General features: G+C 34.8%; 3 protein-coding genes across 3 annotated transcripts; 1 reads left to right on the top strand and 2 right to left on the bottom strand.

The window, feature by feature from the left end:
- Positions 1 to 12249: 12249 nt before the first annotated feature.
- Positions 12250 to 12888, bottom strand: LOC106409990 (E3 ubiquitin-protein ligase RNF130-like). Its single transcript, XM_013850514.2, has one exon. It carries the CDS (start codon positions 12886 to 12888, stop codon positions 12250 to 12252), a length of 639 nt encoding a protein of 212 aa, XP_013705968.1.
- A 3156-nt stretch (positions 12889 to 16044) lies between these two features.
- On the top strand, positions 16045 to 21124 carry LOC106410665 (epidermal growth factor receptor substrate 15-like 1). The gene is made up of 12 exons (XM_013851219.3): positions 16045 to 16350; positions 16959 to 18000; positions 18079 to 18297; positions 18380 to 18597; positions 18719 to 18793; positions 18942 to 19013; positions 19098 to 19196; positions 19411 to 19482; positions 19561 to 19675; positions 19794 to 19862; positions 19962 to 20305; positions 20377 to 21124. Exons 1-12 carry the CDS (start codon positions 16210 to 16212, stop codon positions 20884 to 20886), a joined length of 2976 nt encoding a protein of 991 aa, XP_013706673.1. The 5' UTR covers positions 16045 to 16209; the 3' UTR covers positions 20887 to 21124.
- Positions 21075 to 22923, bottom strand: LOC106410666 (coiled-coil domain-containing protein 115). Its single transcript, XM_013851220.3, has 6 exons — positions 22635 to 22923; positions 22101 to 22218; positions 21809 to 21958; positions 21682 to 21731; positions 21500 to 21587; positions 21075 to 21418 (listed from the first exon to the last, which is right to left on the bottom strand). Exons 1-6 carry the CDS (start codon positions 22809 to 22811, stop codon positions 21342 to 21344), a joined length of 660 nt encoding a protein of 219 aa, XP_013706674.1. The 5' UTR covers positions 22812 to 22923; the 3' UTR covers positions 21075 to 21341.
- Positions 22924 to 22929: the final 6 nt, after the last annotated feature.

Genomic DNA, 22929 nt, shown 5'->3' with positions numbered 1-22929 from the left:
ATGAAAGTTAATTCATATTAAATAAAAAAATAATGAAAGTTAAAAGGGCTAATTTACTGGGAACTTAAAACACACATACAAAACCTCTAGAATGCAAACCACCACAAGAAGAAAAGAAAAAAGGGAAAACATGGAGATATAAGGCACAAATGGAGTATAAGTTGAACAATCAAGTAAGAAATTCAGGGGCTAGAGAAAACAAAAAGATCAAGATTTCCTTACTTTTTTGTGTGTTTATTTTATTTTTATCAACTTTTAGAGTGTTTATAACTTATAGAAATGTTTTGATATTATTTTTGTTTAACTTCAGATCCAAATATTAATTTATACTTCTAATTAGTTTCTATTTTTATTTATAGATTGAAGCAAAACAACTCCAAGTAAGTATTACAACGAAAAATAAAAGAAAACATAGAGGAAAAGAAATACTACAATATATGCTAAGGTCAGGTATCTACAAAATTAAGATTAGTATTTAAACTGTACTTATTCAAGAGATATGCTATCCCTCAATCTTATTTTTCATATGTAATGATTTGTTTCCTGGTCCTGGAAGAAAGATTAAATATAAAACCCTCAAAATAACATTATTTCCATAGTAAACAATATCTTAAAAATATATTATTTAAAAAAATAATAATATCCGTGCATAGCACGGGAGATAATACTAGTATATATATATACAAGGAAAGTAACGAGATGCATGGACATGTGATGTTCTCCTCAAGCATGGTGCTTAACTCTCTGAGTTTTGTTTTAATCAAAAGACTTCTATTTTATAAACACTTACGTCTAGATGGACAAAGATCGAAAACTTTAAAAAACCTGAACTTAAATCCTGAATGAAACAAGTTTTCTGGGTATTACAATCTAATACAATAAAGTTAATTTTTTTCTCTCCATACGGGGAAAATAATCACGTGGCAGCTTATGTCATTATTTCTTTTATTTTTGTTAGTTTTTTCTCTCCATAGGGGGAAAATAAACACGTGGCAGCTTATGTCATTATTTCTTTTTTTTTTTGTTTTTCATCTTTAATAACGTCATTTATGTTCCAACGGATCAAGTTATAAGATCATATGAAGAGACTTCCAGAGATTATCTCAAATTGATATTTTTGCGATAGATCTGAATCAAAATCAAAAGTCAGCTATATAAGACCTTCTTCCGCGGGATCTAAATCATCCCTTTGTTTTTCTCTCATTCCTCATCAAACCTTTCTCAAAAAGACAAAAACCCTAAATCCCTCATCTATATGTCTCTTTCACGGTATATTCTTAAACGATTGGTTTTGATTTGTTTTTGCTCTTTATAGTTCGTCTCCTATTTTGTTTTCATAAGGTTATTGAATCCAAACTGTTACCTGGTGTGGCTACAGCTGTTACTACTATTGCAGTAGCCGCTGCCACGTCTTCGAGCTTTGGGAAGGATGTAGCCACATGTTTAGTAACTTCAAATATATGTGCTTTTGGTATTTTAAGTTTTGATAAAGAAAAACAATCATTTGATCTTATGTGAGACATGCTTAATATTTCTTGACAACATAATCGTCATTGCTCAAGTTCTTTTTTTTTGGGCAAAGCTAAAGTTCTTATATTGAAAATGTAACAACATTGCTACTATTCAGAGATTATCTTAAGATTGGTACTCTATGAAGAAAATAAAGTTATGTTTAGGTATTTGGTGCATAGTTGACAAAAAAGGTATTTGGTGCATAGGTTTCAGAGGAGCGACAACATTGAAAGTGAGGGCTAATAAAGGAAGTTTGGAAAATTGCATCAGTGATTCCACTGGATAAATGACTCACTACTTCTGAAAGATGCAGAAAAGTTAATATGGTAGCAGTTGAGGCTCGGATAGCAGTCACAGTGGCAAGCTTATACAAGAGGAGATTTTCTTGGGAACTGGTAGCAGAGAATGACTTGCAAGAGACTGTAAACTTCTCAAACGTATTTGCCAAGGTAACAAAGATTATCATTTCTTTTTTGTTTTAGTTACGTTTTAGTTCTTGAATATTTTCATGTTGCTTTGTTACTTTTACAAGTGATTTCCACTGGAAAGTAGTCATGTTTACATCAACAAGATGAACCAGTATAGATCGTTGATATGTATGATGAATAAGATAAAAGAGGCTAAATTATTTGTAAGCGATGGCTAATCTTTAGCTAGCTTCACATGGATGTTAACTTTGTTATATCAAACACATATTGATATTTTAAATAGCGGGATAAGAAGAGAGATCAGAAGCAAAACTTAAGCTGATAAAAACATTCATTATGGCAACGATGATGATGATGAAGTTATGGGATCCATATTTGTTTCTTACTCAAGCTTCTTCTTAGAGAATCACCAAATGAAAGACTGTAAAATGTATATCTTGGCACTGTTATCTAGGCTTTTTAGTGTTAGTATATTTTGTGATAAAGACAGATTTTGTTTGGATCTTCTATATATATGTATACACATGTTTGTAACTAAGTTTTTAACGTCTCAGGAAAAAAAAATTGCCAGCGAGGAGGTTTTTTATTGGGATATGAAAATGTGATTCTCACTTGATGTTTTCTTCCATTACTATAGATAAATAAGCGAGATGAAAGAGCTCTCAAGTATCTCAAAGATTCCATGAGGAATAGGGTTGAAGAATCTAAATAGTTCACTCTTGAGCTTTTTTTTGTAGCCTATTGCAACGAAGAACAATGAATTTGCCAGTTAGGAGGTTCGTTATTAGGATATGTGTTTTTTTTAATATATTATTCTATTTTTTGATGTTTTTTCCTATGATTTTATATAAATAAGCGAGAAGAAGGAGCTCTCAAGTATCTCAAAGATATCAAATGGAATAGAGTTGAAGAACCAAAAATATTCACACTTGAGCTTCTCTTCGTTCAGAACTCTTACTTCAAAACACTATCTTCACCAAGACATATGTATCACATAAAGACAAGCTTATCCTCGAAAAGACCATTGGTATGAATATGATCTTCTCCTCTTACCATGTATTTTTCTGTTTTTGTTTATTGAAGCATTCCCTAACTATTGTATCTAATATGATATATACATACATTTCTTGGTCATGGAATATCCCGCGCCCATGCGCGGGGTGAGTTTTTATAATAATGTTTAATATTCACACTTTGCTTAATTTTAAACTATTAAATAAATTAAGCAACCACAGTAACCATATACATAACCATATAATAAAAATTTAGATTTTTATGTATATGTTTTATTTTGAATTTTTACAAACGGCTACAAATTACTAAAACTGTTAAAAGTCTCACATTCAAATTTTATGATCCATGGTTTAAAAATTTTGTTATGACAAAATACAAATGATTACAAAAATTATATAAGTTAAAAGTCTAATTTAATTAATTATTAAGATTAATATATATATCTTTTTAAATTAAACTGTAAACCATATAAAATACAATATTTTAGTTTCAAAAGTTACTTTGAATATTTTTTTTGATAAAAGTTTTGAATGATCATTGACAACTTATATTTTTCTTTTAAATTATAAATTACTAAAACTATTAATACCACAATAAAAATTTTGTTATCAGTAATTTAAATTTTTTTCTATAAAAGATATAAATGATAAAAAAACTATATGAGTAGAAATCATCATTTAATAGATATTAATATTAAAAATATACTAAAATATATTATCTATGTTAGTATCATGTAAATTTAATTACATATCCTATCAAATAAAAAAAAAATTTTTTTGGATTAATAAAATTGATTTGTATGTTCGCACCAATTTAATTATATATTTAATAGCTACTGAACTTTAATTATTTAATATATATTTATTATTTCATAATATGTAAAAATATTTAATACATAAAATAATTTATATATATAATGTTGATCCCGCGCAAGGCGCGGATCTTAACCTAGTATATATATATATATATTTCTTTTAAATGCAAATAATCGATCGGGTACTGATAAACAGGTTTAATGTGAGAAAAAGAGAAGCTGGAGTCTGGCAGATGAAGGGAAGCCAAAAGTGAGAAGAGAAAGAGTCAAAAGATTCATCACGAGTGTTGAATTTATAACTTTTTAATTATAAGTTTAACTAAAATCAATTTAACAAAACTAACAAAACTTCCACTAAATAATCTAGCTAGAAATTGTTTTTAGTGGTCAAACTGATAAAAAAAGATGAATATTTATATCAAACCAAGATTGCATACCATAAAAATTTAACTAGACCAATATATTTAATTTTTGAAATAAACCAAGTAGAAAATTGGTTTTTACAAGTTTTATACTCTCTTTTGAAACAGAGGATAAGTAAAATATATACTTAATGGTTCTACACTCATAACAAGATTTAAATCATAGTAAATATAACAACTATTTTACATAGAAATGTACATAATGAAAAATAAAAATATTTAAATAAAAAATAATGTATAATTAATTTCTAACTCATACAATCGTCTCACAAATTTTATATAATAAAATACAAAACAAACTACAATTCTAACATTTCAATTGTATGGGTTAGATAACACTTAATAAATAGTTATAAATTTGTATACAAACTTATTTTAAAACACTACAAGAAAACATATTTTTTACTAGGGCAGTATTCGTTGTAAATTCGTCGTAAACGGGGTGTTACGACGAATTAACGTCGAAAGACGTTTCGTTGTTAAACGTCCGTCGTAACGGAGGTTTCGTCGTAAACGACTCGTTACGTTTACGACGAAATATATTCCTCGTAAAACGCAGGGAAAGGATTCGTCGTAAACGCCACGTAAGACTTCGTCGTAAAGCCCACGTAATTATTTCGATGTAAAGCACACGTAAATACTTTCGTTGTAAATCACTCGTAAACATTTCGATGTAAAATCCTCGTAAATATTTCGATGTTAATCACTCGTAAACATTCGATGTAAACTCCATGTAATGTTTACGAGGAGTTTACATCGTTTCTTATTATATTATTATTAATAGATTTTAATAGATTTTAATTTATATTTAATATTTAGAATTTAAAATAATTTAAATTTTAAAACAAAATATGAAATTGGAAAACATATTTTAAAAAGTCATACAATAATATTTAAATTCATAATACAAACAGAAAAAAAAAAACTACATATTGTCGAAGTAGTTGGTGGGGTTGCTCGGCTGTTGACGGGTTGGATCGGAATCTTGGGGATCTCGTGGTGGCATTCCAAGAGCGGCTCGTCTCTCACTCAACATTCTCTGCATAACCGGGTTTCCCACGGCCATCACGTCTAGCAAATCCTCAAGAGAGTCTAAACGAACCTGCTGGCTATCCATTTGAGCCTTCTGGCTATCCATTTGAGCCTTCATCTGAGCAGTCTCTTCATCCCGTCTCGAAGTGTATGACAAAGTTGCCCTTGCAACTTCGTTAACAGAGCCTATACCGACTATCCGTCCCCCTTTTTTTAGGAGCCACCTATAAAATCAAAACATATATTAATATAGTTAATTATGTTAAAATATTTAAAATAATGTAAACTAAAATTTTAAGTTACCTCTTCGAAGATTCTGTCGACCTCTTGGGTGGACAATGTGACTGGTAATCCATCGGGAGACTCCTGGGTTAGTTGCGTCTCCCGTTCTTCAATCCGACCAGCCACTGTTCGGAAGAGTTTCTCAGATGCAGGATCCACAAAAACTCCGTCGGATGTGGCGTGAGTCATCTTGAATAGGTCAGACAGAGAAGGTAAGACTCCCGTCTTCTCGAACTACAAAAAAAAATTAAATTAAATATTATAAATTATATTAATTGAATATTTTAAAATATATATTTAAAACAAAACTTACAGCTTCTAGACGGACTCCTGCATGAGGTTTTTGTCCGGTTCTGTGAAGCATGGGCAAATGACCATCTTTATCCTTCGTCCTTCGAGAAGCCGAGCACGAATTGGCCTTTCTGATCGAAGAGGGGTGCTCCCAATAGGCGATGAGGCCATCCCACACATCCGTCGTGAGCTCAGTGAGCTTTCCCTCATACCCGTAGATCTCCCACTTGTCCTTCCAATCAGAGACTGTGTTGCAGAGGCGTATCTTTGCCTTTGCAACGAATTCCGTCTTCACCCTCTCGGTGATTCCCAAAGACCATTGCCACTTTTGCTGAAACATAATTTTTTTGAAAAAATTACAATTAATAATAAATATTAAAAAAAAATATATATATATATATATATTTAAAAGTGAAAGTTTAATTAAATTTAAAAATCTTACCGCAAAACATTTAAACCACGTGATCTTAACGTGATTTGGTGTCTTGCTCCAGTTCGGGTATGCCCCGTCGTAGTAACCCTTAATCGTCGCCGAAACGCTCCGGCTAACACGGTTGTTAGCCCCAAACCTGAAAAAAAACAATTTAACCGTTACAAAATAAAAATTAATTAAATTTTAAAGTAATAAAAATTAATAACTTACCAATAAGTTCCTCGGGGTCTATCGGGGTCTAGAACATCCAAACCCACCCGTCCAGGCTGGACAAGCAAATCCTCCACCGTATATCTCGCGAAGGGAGCATATGAAGGCACACGCAAATCCGGATGAACTGCACCTTCTGGGACAAGCTCAGGTGCAGCCGCTGGAGGAGGAGGTGGAGGCATCTGCGGTGGAAGAGGAGGACTCGAAAAAATCTCTGAGAAGTCTGAGAGTCTGGAACTGCATCGGAAGACGATGGACCGGAAGAAGATGTACCGGAACCATCGCCAAACAACTGGGCATAAGTAGGTGCTGCTGGTTTCCTTCTAGGAGCCATCTAAAAAAAATTTAAATAAATTTAATCAATTATGATGACATAATTAAAAAATTATTCCGTTACCTAACTAATCACCTAAACTATAGGATTCCGTCATCTAACTAATCACCTAAACTAATTATCTAAATAATCACCTAAACTAATTACCTAACTAATTAATAACCTAAACTAACTTAAAAAAAAAAAAAAGGAGGGAAGAGAATGTACCCTAGGGAGAGGAGAGGAGTTTGGGAGTAATGGACGAGGCAGCCTCGTCTCGGCGTCCCAATATATAGAAAATGTTTCGTCGTAAACGCGACGTTACATTACGACGAAGTTACCATGCCCGCGTTTTTTCATTTACGACGAAGTTACCAGGCCCGCGTTTTTCGATTTACGACGAAATTACGTCGAAACATCAGTTTACGACGAATTTACAAGGCCCACGTTTAAGACGAAGTTACCAGGCCCGTGTTTTTTTCATTTACGACGAATTTACCAGACCCGCGTTTTTCCATTTACGACGAAATTACGTGGAATAGATAAACATTTACGACGATTTTACGACGCTTAACCCTAAACACCGAGAATGAAATCCCTAAACCCCAAAGTCACATATCATCTAACATCATATCTCTTCTTCTCTACTACTTTGTGCTCTTTCTCCAACTTAAACTCTAAAACCCTAAAACTCCAAATAAGTTTTTTAAAATTAACACAAATACATATTATATAAAACAACATTTGTTACACATACATTAGGATGGTAAAAAAACAATATTTATTTAAACATACGTTACAATAGAGAAATACAACATCAGAGACATATATTACATCACTCTAAATCGTTTTCGTTCTCATCAATATTACATCACTCTAAATCGTTTTCGTTCTCATCACTATCATTACAATCATCATCGTCGCTTCTCTCGAACTCGTCTTCACGTGCTTCATCTGTCGCATCTTCGGGAATATCTTCATATTGAAAGTTTTGCGGGTCGATCAAAAGGATTTCATCAGTTGGTTGTTCTGGTACCTCAACTTCATTGATAGCGTCTTCTTCTTGCAAGGGCGGTTCTTCTCCAGCGACAATGCGTCCACGAGGTGTAATTTTGATAGCAGCTAACCAGTTTATCCCGGAAGTTCGAAGCCGAGGATAAGGAAGGAAGCTTACTTGCTCGGCTTGTGAAGCTAAAATGAAAGGCTCAAATTTGTTGTATCTTCTCCCAAAATTGACATCCACAACACCAAATTTGTTATACCGAATCCCTCGGTTCACAACAGGATCGAACCATTCACATTTGAAGAGGACGCATTTTAGCTTCAATAACCCCGGAAATTCCACTTCAATAATCTCCTGCAAGATCCCGTAAAAGTCCGTTTCACCTTTCACACATATTCCGTAGTTACTCGTTGCCCGATGTCTCCCATACTCGTATGTGTGAAAGGTAAATCCTCGTGTGAAATACATAGGTGATGTGGTGACCTTTGCAACTGGACCTTGAACCAATTCGTGAAACCATACGGGATAATAAGGATCGTCATAATCAACCTGCAAAAAGCAGTTATTCTTAATTAATATTGAAGTATCAAAACACTTACTTAATTAATCAATGTATGAGATATATTACGTACCTGTGATTTTAACCACTTGACAAAGTGCTTATCTTTACGTGTGTCCACATCAGTTGCAGATATTCCTGGTATTGCTTCTTCAACTTGAGATACAAACATGCTGCAAATTAAACAAATAATCAAGTCATACATAATTAACTGCAATTCATATAATTAACATTCACAAAAATATTTACCTTTCAAAGTAACGGGTCACTGCATCCTCGCAGTTGAGCAGAATATAAGTGTGGGCACTATGTTTATCCTCTTCACATGACCACCATACTTCTTTCGTTTTACCACCAAACCGTGCAATTTCGCAGAAAATGTCAGGAACACCATCAATTGGATATGATGTCGGTACTCCACCATCATCATATCTTCTAGGAACTCTTTTCCTCGTACGAACAGTTGGAGCAAAGTAGTATGATGTGAAGTTAGATGTTTCGGCTGTCAAACTTCCCGCAACTATTGAACCTTCCACCTTTGCAAGATTTCTTGCTTTCCCCTTCAAATGTTTCATCTGTCGCTCATACGGATACATCCATCCGTTGTGAACAGGTCCACGAAGCAATGCTTCATACGGTAGGTGGACAACTAGATGCTCCATGACGTCAAAAAATGAAGGAGGAAATATCTTCTCCAGGTTGCACAATATGATCGGAATGTTATGATGAAGTTGTTCGATGACTTCTTCCTTGAACGTACGTGTGCTGAGATCTCTGAAAAAAGCGCCGATGGCTGTATATTGCAAAAGTAATCAAATTAATAACATTTCATAACATATGTATATATATTAACGTTTTATAATTACCTGCAAGTGCTTCATGGACATTTGCTGGAAGGAGCTCGGCAAAAGCAAATGGAAGTAGTCGTTGCATAAACACATGACAATCATGACTCTTCATTCCGGAGAACTTTTGACCTCGTTCAACACATCTTGACAGATTTGAAACATAACCATCAGGAAACTTAACTTCTGATGCAACCCAGTCAAACAAGGTTGTTTTGGCTTCTGATGACAACCGGAAGATGGGAACAGGAACGTTTCCATTGCTCTTGATATGTAACTCACTTCTTGAGCAAATATCAGGTAAGTCCATCCTTGACTTTTTGTTATCTTTTGTCTTCCCAGGGACGTTAAGTAATGTATTCATGATGTTCTCAAAAAAGTTCTTCTCAATATGCATGACATCCAGATTGTGGCGTAAGAGAAGATCCTTCCAATAGGGTAGCTCCCAAAATATACTCTTCTTATGCCAATTGTGAGACACACCATATCCATCAGGCATATTTCCAGGAACATGCCAATTTCCTCCAACTTTAACTGTTTCCTGAGCTCCGTAATAATCAATGTCTGCTTCGATCTGCTGGCCGGTGAGATATGGAGGAGGACCGTCTCTGACAATTTTTTTGTGCCGAAACAATGTCTTATTTCTTCTGTACGGATGGGCAAGTGGAAGAAAGCGACGATGACAGTCAAACCAACAACTCTTCCTACCATTCTTCAGTTGAAAAGCATCCGTCGATCCAAGACAATATGGACAAGATAATCTTCCATGTGTTGTCCAGCCAGACAACATCCCATAAGCAGGGAAATCACTTATCGTCCACAGCAGAACTGCTCGCATCGTAAAATTGTTTTTCAAGGAACAATCGTACGTCCTCACCCCTTCTGACCACAATTGCTTTAGCTCTTCTATCAACGGTTGAAAAAAAACATCAAGAGACCGTTTTGGATGCTTCGGCCCAGGGATTAATATGGTCAAAAATAGAAATTCTTGTTCCATGCACATATCCGGCGGTAAATTGTACGGCGTAAGAATGACTGGCCACAAAGAATATTGTCTACCAGACATTCCAAATGGACTAAATCCATCGGTGCATAACCCAAGATAGACATTCCGAATATTTGTAGCAAAATCTGCGTGTACCTTGTTGAAATGTTTCCACGCTCTTGCGTCTGATGGATGTGCAACCTCACCATCTCTCTGGACATGTTCCGCATGCCACCTCATCGATGCAGCAGTCCTCTCAGATTGATATAATCTTTTCAATCTGTCTGTAATTGGTAGGTACCACATCCTTTGGTACGGTACCCTATTCCTCCCACGGCCTTGCGGTTTGAATCGTGGTTTTTTGCAGAATCGACACTCTTCTAACTTGTCATCTTCTTTCCAGTAGATCATGCAGTTGTCGATGCAAACATCAATCATCTCCGAAGGCAACCCAAGACTATAAACCAATTTCTGAATCTCATAATAAGATTCAGCAGACACGTTGTCTTCTGGCAAATACTCTTTAAACAACTCCGCCCATGCATCCATGCAATTCTCAGGTAAATTATGATCCGTTTTAATATTCATCATCCTAGCTGCTAGAGACAATTTAGAGAGACCTTCTCTACAACCAGTGTAGATTGGTTGATTTGCAGCATCTAGCATTTCATAAAACCTTTTTGCATCCAAATTAGGTTCTTCTACATTTCCAGTTCCATCAGCTATTGTTGTAGTTGTTTCTAAAAATGCATCACTAATCATATCTTGAACCCTATCATGATCTACCATCTGCTCATGATCTTGATGATAATTATATTCATTATGCAAATGATTCGGTTCTTCACTATGATGACCATCCTCAAAATTATTATTACTACTACTAGCTTCATTTCCCCCATAACCCGCTCCATGTTGATACCAAATGTAGTACTGTGGTGTAAATCTTCTGTTCACTAAATGCTTCCATACAATTTCACTACGTGCAAATTTTGAATTCTTGCATTTCCGACAGGGGCAGAACATCTTACCGCTTTCCTGTGTGATCGGTGTACAGCCCGCCTGGTGCATGAATGTCTCTAGCCCGCTCAGAAATGCGTTCGTCACCCTCCCGTCGGAATCTTTGTGCAAATACATCCAACTCCGTAACTCGTAAATACTACCGCCACCGGCCATTTTTTTCTTAGATTTTTTTTTGAAATTTTTTTTTTTCTGATTTTTTTTCGGATTTTTTTTCTTTCTTCCGTTTGTGTGTTGTGAGGAAGAGAGTTGTGGGAAATGACATATATATAGAGAAATTTTCGAGTTGGGTAGTTGAAATATAACAACGATTTTACAAGGAATATTTTACATGGCTTTTACATGGTTTTAACATATTATTTACAACGACTTTACGACGAAATTAGGTAAGTTAAAGCACATTGAATACACGTTTTCACCTAAATATAACGGTAACATGCTTCGTTGTAATGTCGATGTAATGATTACGACGTATTTCTCATTCCACGTACATTCGTCGTAAACTTACATGGAGTTTACGACGAAATCAGTTCGTCGTAAATTTACATGGCGTTTACGACGAAAGTTAGATTCCTCGTAATTTCGTTGTAAAGACCATGTAAATTTACGACGAAATATTTTCGTCGTAAATGTTCGTTGTTATGGGCACGTTTTCTTGTAGTGAAAGCAGTTCGAATTGTGTTAGAAAAAAGCAATTCCAATATATATGTATATATTCAAGTAAAAATAAAAAAATAGAGTAAAACCCCGGACGTAGTCCGGACAAATCCCTAGTATCTTATTATATAAAGTTTTTAACATAAATTTTGGACCCTTTCTCGGTAGGGTATTACAATATCTTATTATATAAAGCTTTTAACATAAATTTTGGGTTCTTTCTCGATTTCCTTGTCTCCTTGTTGCTTCCAGTGGTGGAGCCAACATGTAATTAGGGTGGTCAAATGACTCATGTGAAAAAAAAAAATTATTTTTACTTTCCTCCTAAAATTTGATGAAATATTAGAAAACTAACCTATTGACCCTTGTAAATTGTACTTGTTATCAAACTGACCCTAGTGGAAAGCTATCCTACCTCCGCCACTGGTTGCTTCACCCATCTTCACATGGCAACTCGAAACGGCACAATGGACAAACATGACTAGTCTGAAACCAATCCACAATACACCTTTCATCAAAACCGTGACCACAAGGTAAGATCACTAGTCTTTCTCCGTTTTTAAACTCCTCCAAACAAATCGCGCACCTGGTGGAATCAGAGCTAAGCACCTTATCCTCGGTATCGTATACTTTCCTTGACAAAGAGCCAACCATAACCTTACTTGCTGGTCTAAACCGGATATTATTGTTAGCCTCATTGAAGGATGCTTGAATCACGTCGTCGATCTGAGGACGAATAACCCTAATGAGCAGATACACATTGGAAGCAGCATCAGCTTTGAAAAAGTCAGAAGAAAAAAAACTAGAGAAACGCCTAGCGAATCGAGTCTTAATATCGTCAGCATATTGGTTAGTGAACCCTGCTTCGATCAACAGGTCCTTTAGATCACTCAAGCCACTTGCACAGTCGCTGATGGATTGATCGTGTTGTAACGAGAAGAGGAATCTTCTTGGCGAAGGTTCACTAAAGCTGCCGGGCGGTGGGATGGTTACATACACTTTGATTGTTCCAACATCTTCAGGTTTAGGATCGCGGACGATTTCGTATTGGTCGTATGGTTCGGCTTCCATTGCTATGTGAATAAGATATCAATGGATTTTGTGCAACCTTGTCTTGAATTAAGCTCCCTCTAGATTGTACAAGGATATATTGAGTTTTATGAAATCTATATATGTGGTTACCTTTGTATTTAGTTGATAGTTAGATTGATTTTACATCAATTTGTTTCCTTTTTATGAGATACTACTTTTGTTCACAAGAACCCATTATATAGTATTTATTTTTATATATTTTATTAAGTAGCTAGAGGTTTGTCCACATATGCGGACATAACCTTCTTATGAATACTTATTAGTGTATTTTTATTAATTTAAAACCAACACAATAAGTTATTATTTATGTTTTCAAAAATTTAAAGTAAACATCAAATTATTTATACATGATTTTTTCCCTTAAAATATATATATTTTATTATTGTGTTAAATTTTTTAAAACAATCACATATTATAAATATTTTAGAAAATATCTTTATAAAACTACTTTTTCTTAATTAACATTTAATTATAAATTATTTTATATCTTAATTATAAATTGTTTTAAATTTTATAATAGAAAAATATTATTTCAAGATAATAACACAATATATAAGAATTATCTTATTTAAAAAAAATCAAATATTATTAATATAAAATTCGTTTTTGATTATATAATATATATATAAAAATTTCATCAAGGATATTTAATAAGATTTTAAATTTTAATTATTCATTAAAGACATAAATAATATTAACCACTCTAACTTTAACGTAAGAGTTCGAATGCGGAAAATCACTTTGTAAATAATATTATAGATAGATTTTTTTTAACAACGATTTAGTATTATTTATAAAATAGAAACACTATTGACAAGTGGTAACATATTTTTTTTAAAAAATCTCTCTTACATTTTTTTACATTTTTTTTTTGGACCGAGATTTTAAATTTCTCGAATAGTTTAATAATATATTCTGAAAATAAAAGTAGAAAAATACCTTAAGATATCACTAAAATTTTTTTGGTCACAAATATAAACTATAAAGATCAAAATGACCAAAATGTTTCATTAAAGAAGTAAATATACGACTTATACCCCTAGGATTAACAAATCCAAACCTTAGGGTTTAGTGGGGGTTATTGGTTGTTGTATTTTAATGTATTTGAAAATCTGAACTAAATCCAATGTTATTGGTTATATGATTTTCGGGTTTTCAAATCTATATTATTAAAAAAGAAGTACTCATTTGAAAATGTTCTTACTTCATTAATTAAACTCCATTTTTTTTTGCTTGTCTTTTTCAGTTGCATTTATGAAATATCCTAAAACGAATAAAACTGCCTAATTTATTACTTGTGTTTTCAGTTACATTAATGAAATATGCTTAAATGAATTTAAACTTCCTATTTTATTGTGTCTTTTTCAGTTACCTTAATGAAATATCATTAAATAAATTTGGACATAATGTCATTTAATCAACCAAAAAAACTCATGAGTTATCCTTACGTGCATAATTTTAATAATGGAGATTTTTAAAAACGTGCATCATTAAAATGTTACCTAAAACATGCAACACTAATATATAACATGCATCAATAAAATTAGAATTTGACTCACACAATTGTACGGATATTATTTCCAGTTGATTAAATTTAAAAATAATTATTTATTCAAAAAATATTTAAGAATAGCTATGTTTTTAAAAATTATATGATATTATTTGCTCATAACTCATTTGTCATTTGATAAATTGTTAGAAAGAAAATTTTAGCATAATATAACTCAGTTGTCATTTGCTAAATTTATGGTTTTTATTTATATTTTTATTATTTAATTATAATATTTTCATTTTATATTTGAAAGATAAATGAATTTTCTTTCAAACAATGTTTTTGTAAATGTATTTTTTAAAAAATAATCAATTAAAATTGTTATTATCATTGAATATCATTATTTTTGACATAATTTGAGTTTTTGTTTACATCAAAACTTATCATATTTTAGGATAATTTTAATTTAAAATATAATTTTCATATTTTTCAAACAAATTCTAAAAATATTTTTTAAATATTTTGTTATAATTGTTAAAAAAATATTGAGTTGCATTTCAAATAAAAAGATAAAGATATTAAAAATATTCTAATTAAAACATGTAAAATTTAATATAGTTTTAAGGAAATGGTCAAAATAAAAAAAATTACACATAAAATAATCATGATTTTTGTTAACTGGACGGATCATTATTTATATGATATCGCACACGAAAGAAAAATTTATGTTTTTAAAATTATCTAATTAACTCTATATTCATTTTTTTATATTTTTTATATGATATCACACATTCGTAAAAAAATAGATAGTTTAAGATGCAAAAAAAAATAATATTTATTTAATGAATATAATATGAACGAATATTAAAAATATATCATTTAATAAAATAAATAATTAAAAACTAAAAATTCATACTCGCGCTGGCGCGCGGATCATGATATAGTATGTATTAAAATCAAGTGTTATTGATTTAATGATTCATAAATTCTATATCAAATTATTCAATCGCACGGATTTACTAATAAATTTGATTTTATAATGGATTTGCCTGGATTTTTTGTTAAAAATACAAATATTCAATTCCGAGGAAAAACCTCAGGATTTGTAAATACTAATCCGAATATTTTTAAAAATCTGCATATTTTACTTAGATTTATAAATCAAAATATATAAACCAATAACACCTCCGAGTTAAGGGATAGAGATTTGAGATTAAATTTTAAAATTTTATAAAATAAAAAAATAAATATTAAAAATTTGAAAATAAAAATTGGAAAATAATTTCAAAAGTATTTCGAATTACAAAAAAAAATTGAAAACAAAAAGTTTCAAAAAAAAATTTATAAGAAAGTTCGAATTTGAAAACATATAATCTGAAACTATAAAATTTTATTTATTTATTTATCTATTTATTAATTTATTTTTTGTATTTATTTATCTAGGGTATTAATCTTTTACCTATTAAATGAAATATTTTGATCATTTTTCTCATTATAATCTATTTTTGTATAAAAACTTCAAAATTGTTATGTTTACTCGATGTGTATAAATATTTTATAATGGTGACAATGGACCTTAAGTGGGCTTAAAGAAAGCCCATTTACTAGCAAAGCTAAAAGAAAACTCCAACCAAAAAACACAAGGACGGCTTTGTTGAGCATCGCGAAGGCGATTTCGAATTTTTCTCTGTGTCACAGTCATTTTTCTTGCTTCTCTTAATAATTTATAATTTTAATTTGTATTTTGTGTTGCATCTGTTGGAATCGTGCAATTATTCTGTAGATCGATTTGGAAGCTCTGATCTGAAATGGCGGGGCAGAATCCAAACATGGATCAATTCGAGGCCTACTTCAAGAGAGCAGATTTGGACGGAGATGGTAGAATCAGTGGGGTCGAAGCTGTTGGCTTTTTTCAAGGATCTGGTTTGCCTAAGCAAGTTCTTGCCCAGGTATTAAAAACTTCTCCTTGATTGTTTCTGGAGAGGTTTCTGATTATTCCAATTGAATTTCATGCCGATAATAATAATATTCGATTCGGATTAGCATATATGAAGTGAATTAGAAGTTTTGATCAAGTTATAAGAGAGTCTCAGGGGTATCCTTTTATATTGGACCCCCTGGCTGCTGCTGAAATCTTATTGCAATTAGAAGTCTTTATTCATTGGTGGTAGTGATAATCTTTCAGATGGTAGTCACTGGTAGATGAAGGTGGAACTTGGTTTTGGTTTTGCTGGAATTTGGCTCTACATGAGATGAGGTTGTCTTTTTTTTTTTTGCATGGTGCGACGAAATTGTATGATTGATTTCAGTTACTTTGTGGCTATGTTTGTTTGCCTTGAGAGTTTCTTTGCCCATTTTTAAGATTATTCTCTAGGAATGCAGTTTCTTGTCTATTCACATTATGTTAAAATGTGTGTGGATACAAGCTCCTTCTTTGGTTTACCAGTATTTAATCTGGAAACTTTCTTGCATAGAATTTTCCTTAGACGGATTCTAATAAATGACGTTTGCCTTTTTTAAAAATTGTCAACTGATCAGTTGTGTTCTGCGTTTGTAGATATGGTCGCTTTCTGACCGGTCACGCAGCGGTTTCCTTGGTCGGCAGGACTTTTATAATTCTCTGAGACTTGTAACAGTAGCACAGAGCAAGAGAGATCTCACACCTGAGATTGTTAATGCTGCACTTAATACTCCTGCCGCAGCCAAAATACCCCCGCCTAAAATTAATCTTTCAGCTGTTCCTGCACCCCAGCCTAGCCCTGCTGCTACCACACCCCGTCCGGTTGCCTCAACAGGTCGTCCAAATGTGGGATTTAGCGGACCAGGGGCTCCAAATACGAATGTCAACCAGAACTATTATCCACCTCAGCAAAACCAGCAAGTGAGACCAAATCAAGGAGTATCTGGGGTGACTTCACTTAGACCAACTACTGGTCCAGAGTATAGACCAAGTGCTGTACCAGGTCAATTTCAACCAGCTCCTGTTGGTAGTGTTACTCGTCCTCCCACTAGTGCATCTGGTCCTGGTAGTTCAACGTTCAATCTTAATAATTTGTATGCTGGAAACACCGGCGGATACTCGTCCGGCTTTGGAGGGGGCAGCTTAGCAGCACCTTCTCCTGGCTTACAACCAGATACACAAGTTGGTCCAAAAGCGCTTGTTGTATCTGGCAATGGAGGTGACATGTTTTCCTCCTTCCAGCAAAAACCAGAAACCACTCTGAGTAATTCTTCAATCAGTTCAGCTATTGTTCCTGCTGGAACCCAACCTCCAACGAAGCCTAATGCTCTCGATTCCCTACAGAATACTTTCTCAATGCTGCCTACAGGAAACCAGCCTCAGCAGCCAAGGCCAGCAGCAAGCTCACAGCCGCCTGCAGTGTCATCACAAGGTCCATCCTCCGGTTTGCCACATGGAAGTGTAGTTGGCTCTGCCCATTCAACTCCTGCTGGAAATAATCAGCCTCCGTGGCCGAAAATGAAACCATCCGATGTCCAGAAATACACAAAGGTATTTATGAGTGTTGATACTGACAAGGATGGGAAGATCACTGGTGAGCAGGCAAAAAATCTTTTCTTAAGCTGGAGGCTACCCAGGGGTGAGGATCTTCGATCTCTCATTCCACTTTACATGAAGAATATAATTAACTTAACATGTTCTTTTTCCTCGCTTCCAGAGGTATTAAAGCACGTGTGGGAATTATCTGATCAGGATAATGATACTATGCTTTCTCTGAGGGAGTTCTGCATTTCATTGTATTTGATGGAGCGGTATAGAGAAGGCCGTCCTCTCCCAACATCACTTCCTAGCAGCATCATGTTTGATGAAACACTATTATCTATCTCAGGTGCACCTAATCAGGGTTATGCAAATGCTGGATGGGGATCTAGTCAAGGTATTGCTCATATTTCATGCGTTTTGGTGATCTTCTCCCTTTTCCTGATACTCCGCTATAAGTCAAATTTCTCTATTGCAAGGTTTCGTACAGCAGCCAGTGATGGGTGCGCGGCCAATCACTCCACCGACTGGCATGAGACCACCAGTTCCTACACCCGTTCCTCACCCTGGCAGTGGTGTAGCACCTAATCAGCAAAGGAATCAAGCGCCAGCTGTGGATGATCCTTTTGCGAGTCACCTAGGTAACGGACATTCTGCGAGCTCAAATATTCAAGAAACAGCAACTGATGGGGAAAAGGTAATCATTTACATTTTCATTTTAATTATGAAGGGAAAAAAATCATTTCAAAGCTTTAGATAAGTTACTATTCCAAGTGCATTTTTTTGGATTACCTGTGAAACGTTTCTAATCTCTGTAGGTTGATGAAAAGAAGAATGTATATATGGACTCCAGGGAGAAACTTGAATACTACCGAACAAAAATGCAGGATATTGTGAGTACTCCATTATAAATTACTTTTGTTATTTGGTTAGAAGTAGTGATGATTATCCGTCTCACGATGCCTTTATTTAGAGTAAGGTTCTTGTGAGATCCAGTAATTATGATACCATTTTTTCTTATAGTTTTCCTCTCTCTGTCAGGTCTTGTACAAAAGCAGGTGTGACAATAGATTAAATGAGATCTCTGAAAGGGCTTCCTCTGACAAGCGTGAGGTGCTTTTCACGTAAATAATCTTCTTTTTTTTTTCATTTCTTAAAGGCTATCTCTGTCTTATTCCAAAATAATTTCTACTGCAGGCTGAAACGTTGGCAAAGAAGTACGAGGAGAAGTATAAGCAGGTTGCAGAACTAGGGTCAAAGTTAACTATTGAAGAGGCCAGGTTCCGCGAGATTGAGGTATGGCTACTAGCACATAAAGTGGCAACACCTAATGTACAATAAAGCCAAATATTTTTCTTCATTTTCTCTTTCTCTGGGTCTTGTCCTGTCCTCTTATTCTATTGCCCAGTTCTCCCGTCTTCCACATTTGCTGGTCATAAGTTTTAATTAATTTTGTTATAGATAACTCGCGGAATTTTTTTACTTATGAAGTCTTGTTAACCCATTCCAGGGGCGGAAGATGGAATTGAGTCAAGCAATTGTGAACATGGAGCAAGGTGGTAGTGCTGATGGTTTACTTCAGGTATATGCTTTCTATGTTTATGTGATCTAAACTATTGATTGTACATGCCTTATTTGATGCCTTACTGGGCATATTTAGGTCCGGGCTGATAGAATACAATCAGATCTAGAGGAGCTGATGAAGGCTTTAACTGAACGTTGCAAGAAACATGGGTTGGAGGTTAAGTCGAAGGCCCTTGTAGACCTTCCAGCAGGTACTATATATGATCCTGTCTCCTTGTGACGCATTGTTTTTTCTGTAGAAGAATGCAAATTACATGTGTTTTGTAAACAAACAAATCATTTGGAAGCTGTTAATGTTGTGACTTACAGGATGGCAACCTGGAATTCAAGAAGGGGCAGCTCTTTGGGATGAAGAATGGGATAAATTTGAAGATGAAGGTACATTGTTTTTTTTTCTATAGTTCTGTTACTTACACATTTAGATGCCTATAGTTAGGCACATAACAAGACATTGACTGATAATCCTCCCACTGTTAGGATTTGGCAATGAGATTACTTTTGACAAATCAAAAGAGCAAAACTCGTCTGGTGAGAAGGAAAACGGTACGGTGGACGATGGTAGCGTACCACCACCTGATTCTCCGACTCATTTGGATGAGAATTATGGACCATTTTCAGAAACCTCGGACCGCCACCATGAGAGTGAATATGGGACAACTCACAGTGATGATGAATCAGGCAGAACTGCTACTGAGGTCCCTTCTCCAGATTACTCTGGTGGAAAGAGTTCTGAGTTCTTCGATGACTCGAATTGGGCAAGTGCCTTTGACACTAATGATGATGTGGATTCCGTCTGGGGATTTGATGCATCAAAAAGCCAGGTTAACACAAAATTGCTTAGTTTTCTTTCCACAGTCTTCTAAGCTTACCATTATAAAATTGACATTTGCAGGATGGAGATTACTTTGGATCTGGTGGTGGGGACTTTGGAGGAAACTCAGGAAGAGTAGATTCTCCAAGTTCAAGAAGTTTCGGCGGTCAGAGAAAGAGCCCATTTGCATTTGATGATTCGGTCCCCAGCACTCCACTCTCAAGATTCGGGAACTCTCCTCCTCGGTTCAGCGATGCATCGACCAGAGATAACAACTTTGACAGCTTCTCCAGATTCGACTCCTTCAACACCACCAGTGAAGCTGGCGCCGGTTTCTCCTCCTCACAGCCCGAGAGACTGTCTAGGTTTGATTCCATAAACAGCTCCAAAGACTTTGGTGGAGCTGCCTTCTCCAGGTTCGATTCAATCAACAGTAGCAGAGACTTTGGTGGTCCCTCGCTTTCAAGATTCGACTCGATGAATAGTACAAAGGATCATGGGTACTCGTTTGATGATGCAGACCCGTTTGGTTCCACAGGTCCCTTCAAAGTATCCTCTGATGATCAAAGCCCCAGGAAAAGGTCCTTCTAGCCACAGTAATGATTATAATTTCGATTTCTTCATTTATCATCGCTTGATAAAACTTGTGGTTGATTCATTAAAAATCTTACATTTTTTTTTCTTCGTCAGAGTCTGGTTTTGAATGAGATATAGCGTTAGACGATTTGTATTTTGTAAAGTTTGTCTTTGTATTGGTTTGCTACTGTATCTCTCCTCTGTTCTTATGAATTCATTTGCTTTATTTATATCAAAAAAATACTTGTTTGTCTTTGGTGGGAAAAAAAAGAAAATCTTGTACACGTTCGAAACAGAGACTTTTACATACTATTTGGATCTTTCTTTAGCTCATGTCTGTAAGAAATTATGGTAAAATTTAATCACTGAAACAAATCTGTGTTTACACTGAATGTGGAACATTCTGTCTCCCTTTGACACGTCGCCACTGTTCTGCTTCCACTGAATCCATTGAGCACGTTGATCAGTCTTTACTTCTTTGTGATCCGCTCAAAGGCAGTTAGCATGGATGATCGAGTGTTGGCTATTTCCACAAGAGTTTCAAGAGCTGTCCCAATGCAAAACAAAAACAATATAATATCAGCTGAAACCGGGAACTTTTATATATGTGACTTCACTTGTGGTTTACCTGCTTCAAATGAGAGTTGAGCGCCACGCAGCTTAGGCGAGACTAGACCTCCGAATACCGACAGAGACTTGGCTCGTTCTCTCTTAATCTGGAGATGAAAACATCGGAATAGGTAAAAACCCCATGTTGTTCCTTTCTAAGACAGAGAGTTTGTTGCATAAAGATTAAATGATTGCTCCCACCTCTTCATCAGCTGCTAACACTGTTTCACCCATGGCTGATGGTTTCTCCTCTATAACATAAGAAAGAGGTGAGACACAAACAAAGGAAGGGCACAGAACAACCAGCAGATAATTCTCAACTTTTTACCAGAAACGCCTCCTCGATGGCGTAGCTGTGGTCTACGAGGTGACCCCGCCTCAGAATCTGCATCAATAGAGGAGTCTTTGCCTTTCCCACTACCACCCTTGGAAGCCCACTTGGACAAAGCAAAACGAGGTACTGATCCCAAAGCTTCAACTACAAGGGTTCATACACTTGTAAATAAGCAGCTGTAAGATTACCATATATATTCATAGCATATAAATATGAAGCAATAAACTAGCAAACACCTTGAGAGAACATACTTTTTTGTGAGTTTAATCCGAAAAGCCAAACTTACCATCTTGTTCAGTCACTTGCAATGTCGAAGCAGCGGGATGAAACTTGAGGTCCAAAAGAGTGCTGTTGATACGTAGAGTTCCCATAGAATGCCTAGCACTTGCTAGATCAAACCATCCCTGAATAAACGAAACACATTCAGCAACTTCCTATACAAAGTGAGTTTCTTAAAGCAGAGTCTCTCATGATATTATCAGTGAAGCAGTTTCCTTCTTCAAAGTTTTTTTTTTTCACCTTGCTTTCTTAGCTAAACTAATCAACCAAACGTTTCCCAGATTCATTCTGAGAAGAGTAACTATAGCCTAACAAACTCATACAAAATCAAGATTTGAAATTGAGACTGAGACTAATTAGCCCACTAAGCATTAACTAAACACAAGCTAAGTCACATCCTTAGATTAGATAGAGATCACTGATTAGCTTCGGGTTTCGAACAAATAAGCTCATCTAAAGTCATCATCTACACCAAAAATATTGAGGATTAAATTAAACGATGAGAAATACAGAAAGATTGAAAATTCAAGCGGCGTATTACCTCTCGAAGCTTTGAACTGAGAGAATCCATGAGCGTTAAATACTCATCCAACGAATCTAAGAAGTCCAACACCTTCTCATCTCTTCCTCCTCCCTCCTTTTCCAGCTCAACTTCGTTATTCACATCAATGGAATCCTCTCCTTCCTCGTAAATCTCAGTTCCTTCATCTCCCGCCATAGCAAAAGCCAGCAATGAACAAATCAAAGCTTGCACGAGAACGTACGTGGTACAACAAGGAATCGATCCCGCGAGCTCAACAGAGTTGACGGGGGTATTTTCGTAAATATTAGAATTA

Source organism: Brassica napus, chromosome C7, assembly GCF_020379485.1.
Source record: "Brassica napus cultivar Da-Ae chromosome C7, Da-Ae, whole genome shotgun sequence".
Taxonomy (NCBI): domain Eukaryota; kingdom Viridiplantae; phylum Streptophyta; class Magnoliopsida; order Brassicales; family Brassicaceae; genus Brassica; species Brassica napus.
This window is presented reverse-complemented; position numbering and strand designations above follow the sequence as displayed.

Coding starts and splice junctions, on each gene's coding strand:
- LOC106410666 (XM_013851220.3), bottom strand. CDS start 22,811: ATGGCGGGAGATGAAGGAACTGAGATTTACGAGGAAGGAGAGGATTCC. Junction 21,959..22,100: donor GCAAGTGACTGAACAAGATG/GTAAGTTTGGCT, acceptor GAACCCTTGTAG/TTGAAGCTTTGGGATCAGTA. Junction 21,419..21,499: donor TCAACTCTCATTTGAAGCAG/GTAAACCACAAG, acceptor GCATTGGGACAG/CTCTTGAAACTCTTGTGGAA.
- LOC106410665 (XM_013851219.3), top strand. CDS start 16,210: ATGGCGGGGCAGAATCCAAACATGGATCAATTCGAGGCCTACTTCAAG. Junction 18,794..18,941: donor GAACAAAAATGCAGGATATT/GTGAGTACTCCA, acceptor TCTCTCTGTCAG/GTCTTGTACAAAAGCAGGTG. Junction 19,014..19,097: donor CTTCCTCTGACAAGCGTGAG/GTGCTTTTCACG, acceptor TTTCTACTGCAG/GCTGAAACGTTGGCAAAGAA.
- LOC106409990 (XM_013850514.2), bottom strand. CDS start 12,888: ATGGAAGCCGAACCATACGACCAATACGAAATCGTCCGCGATCCTAAA.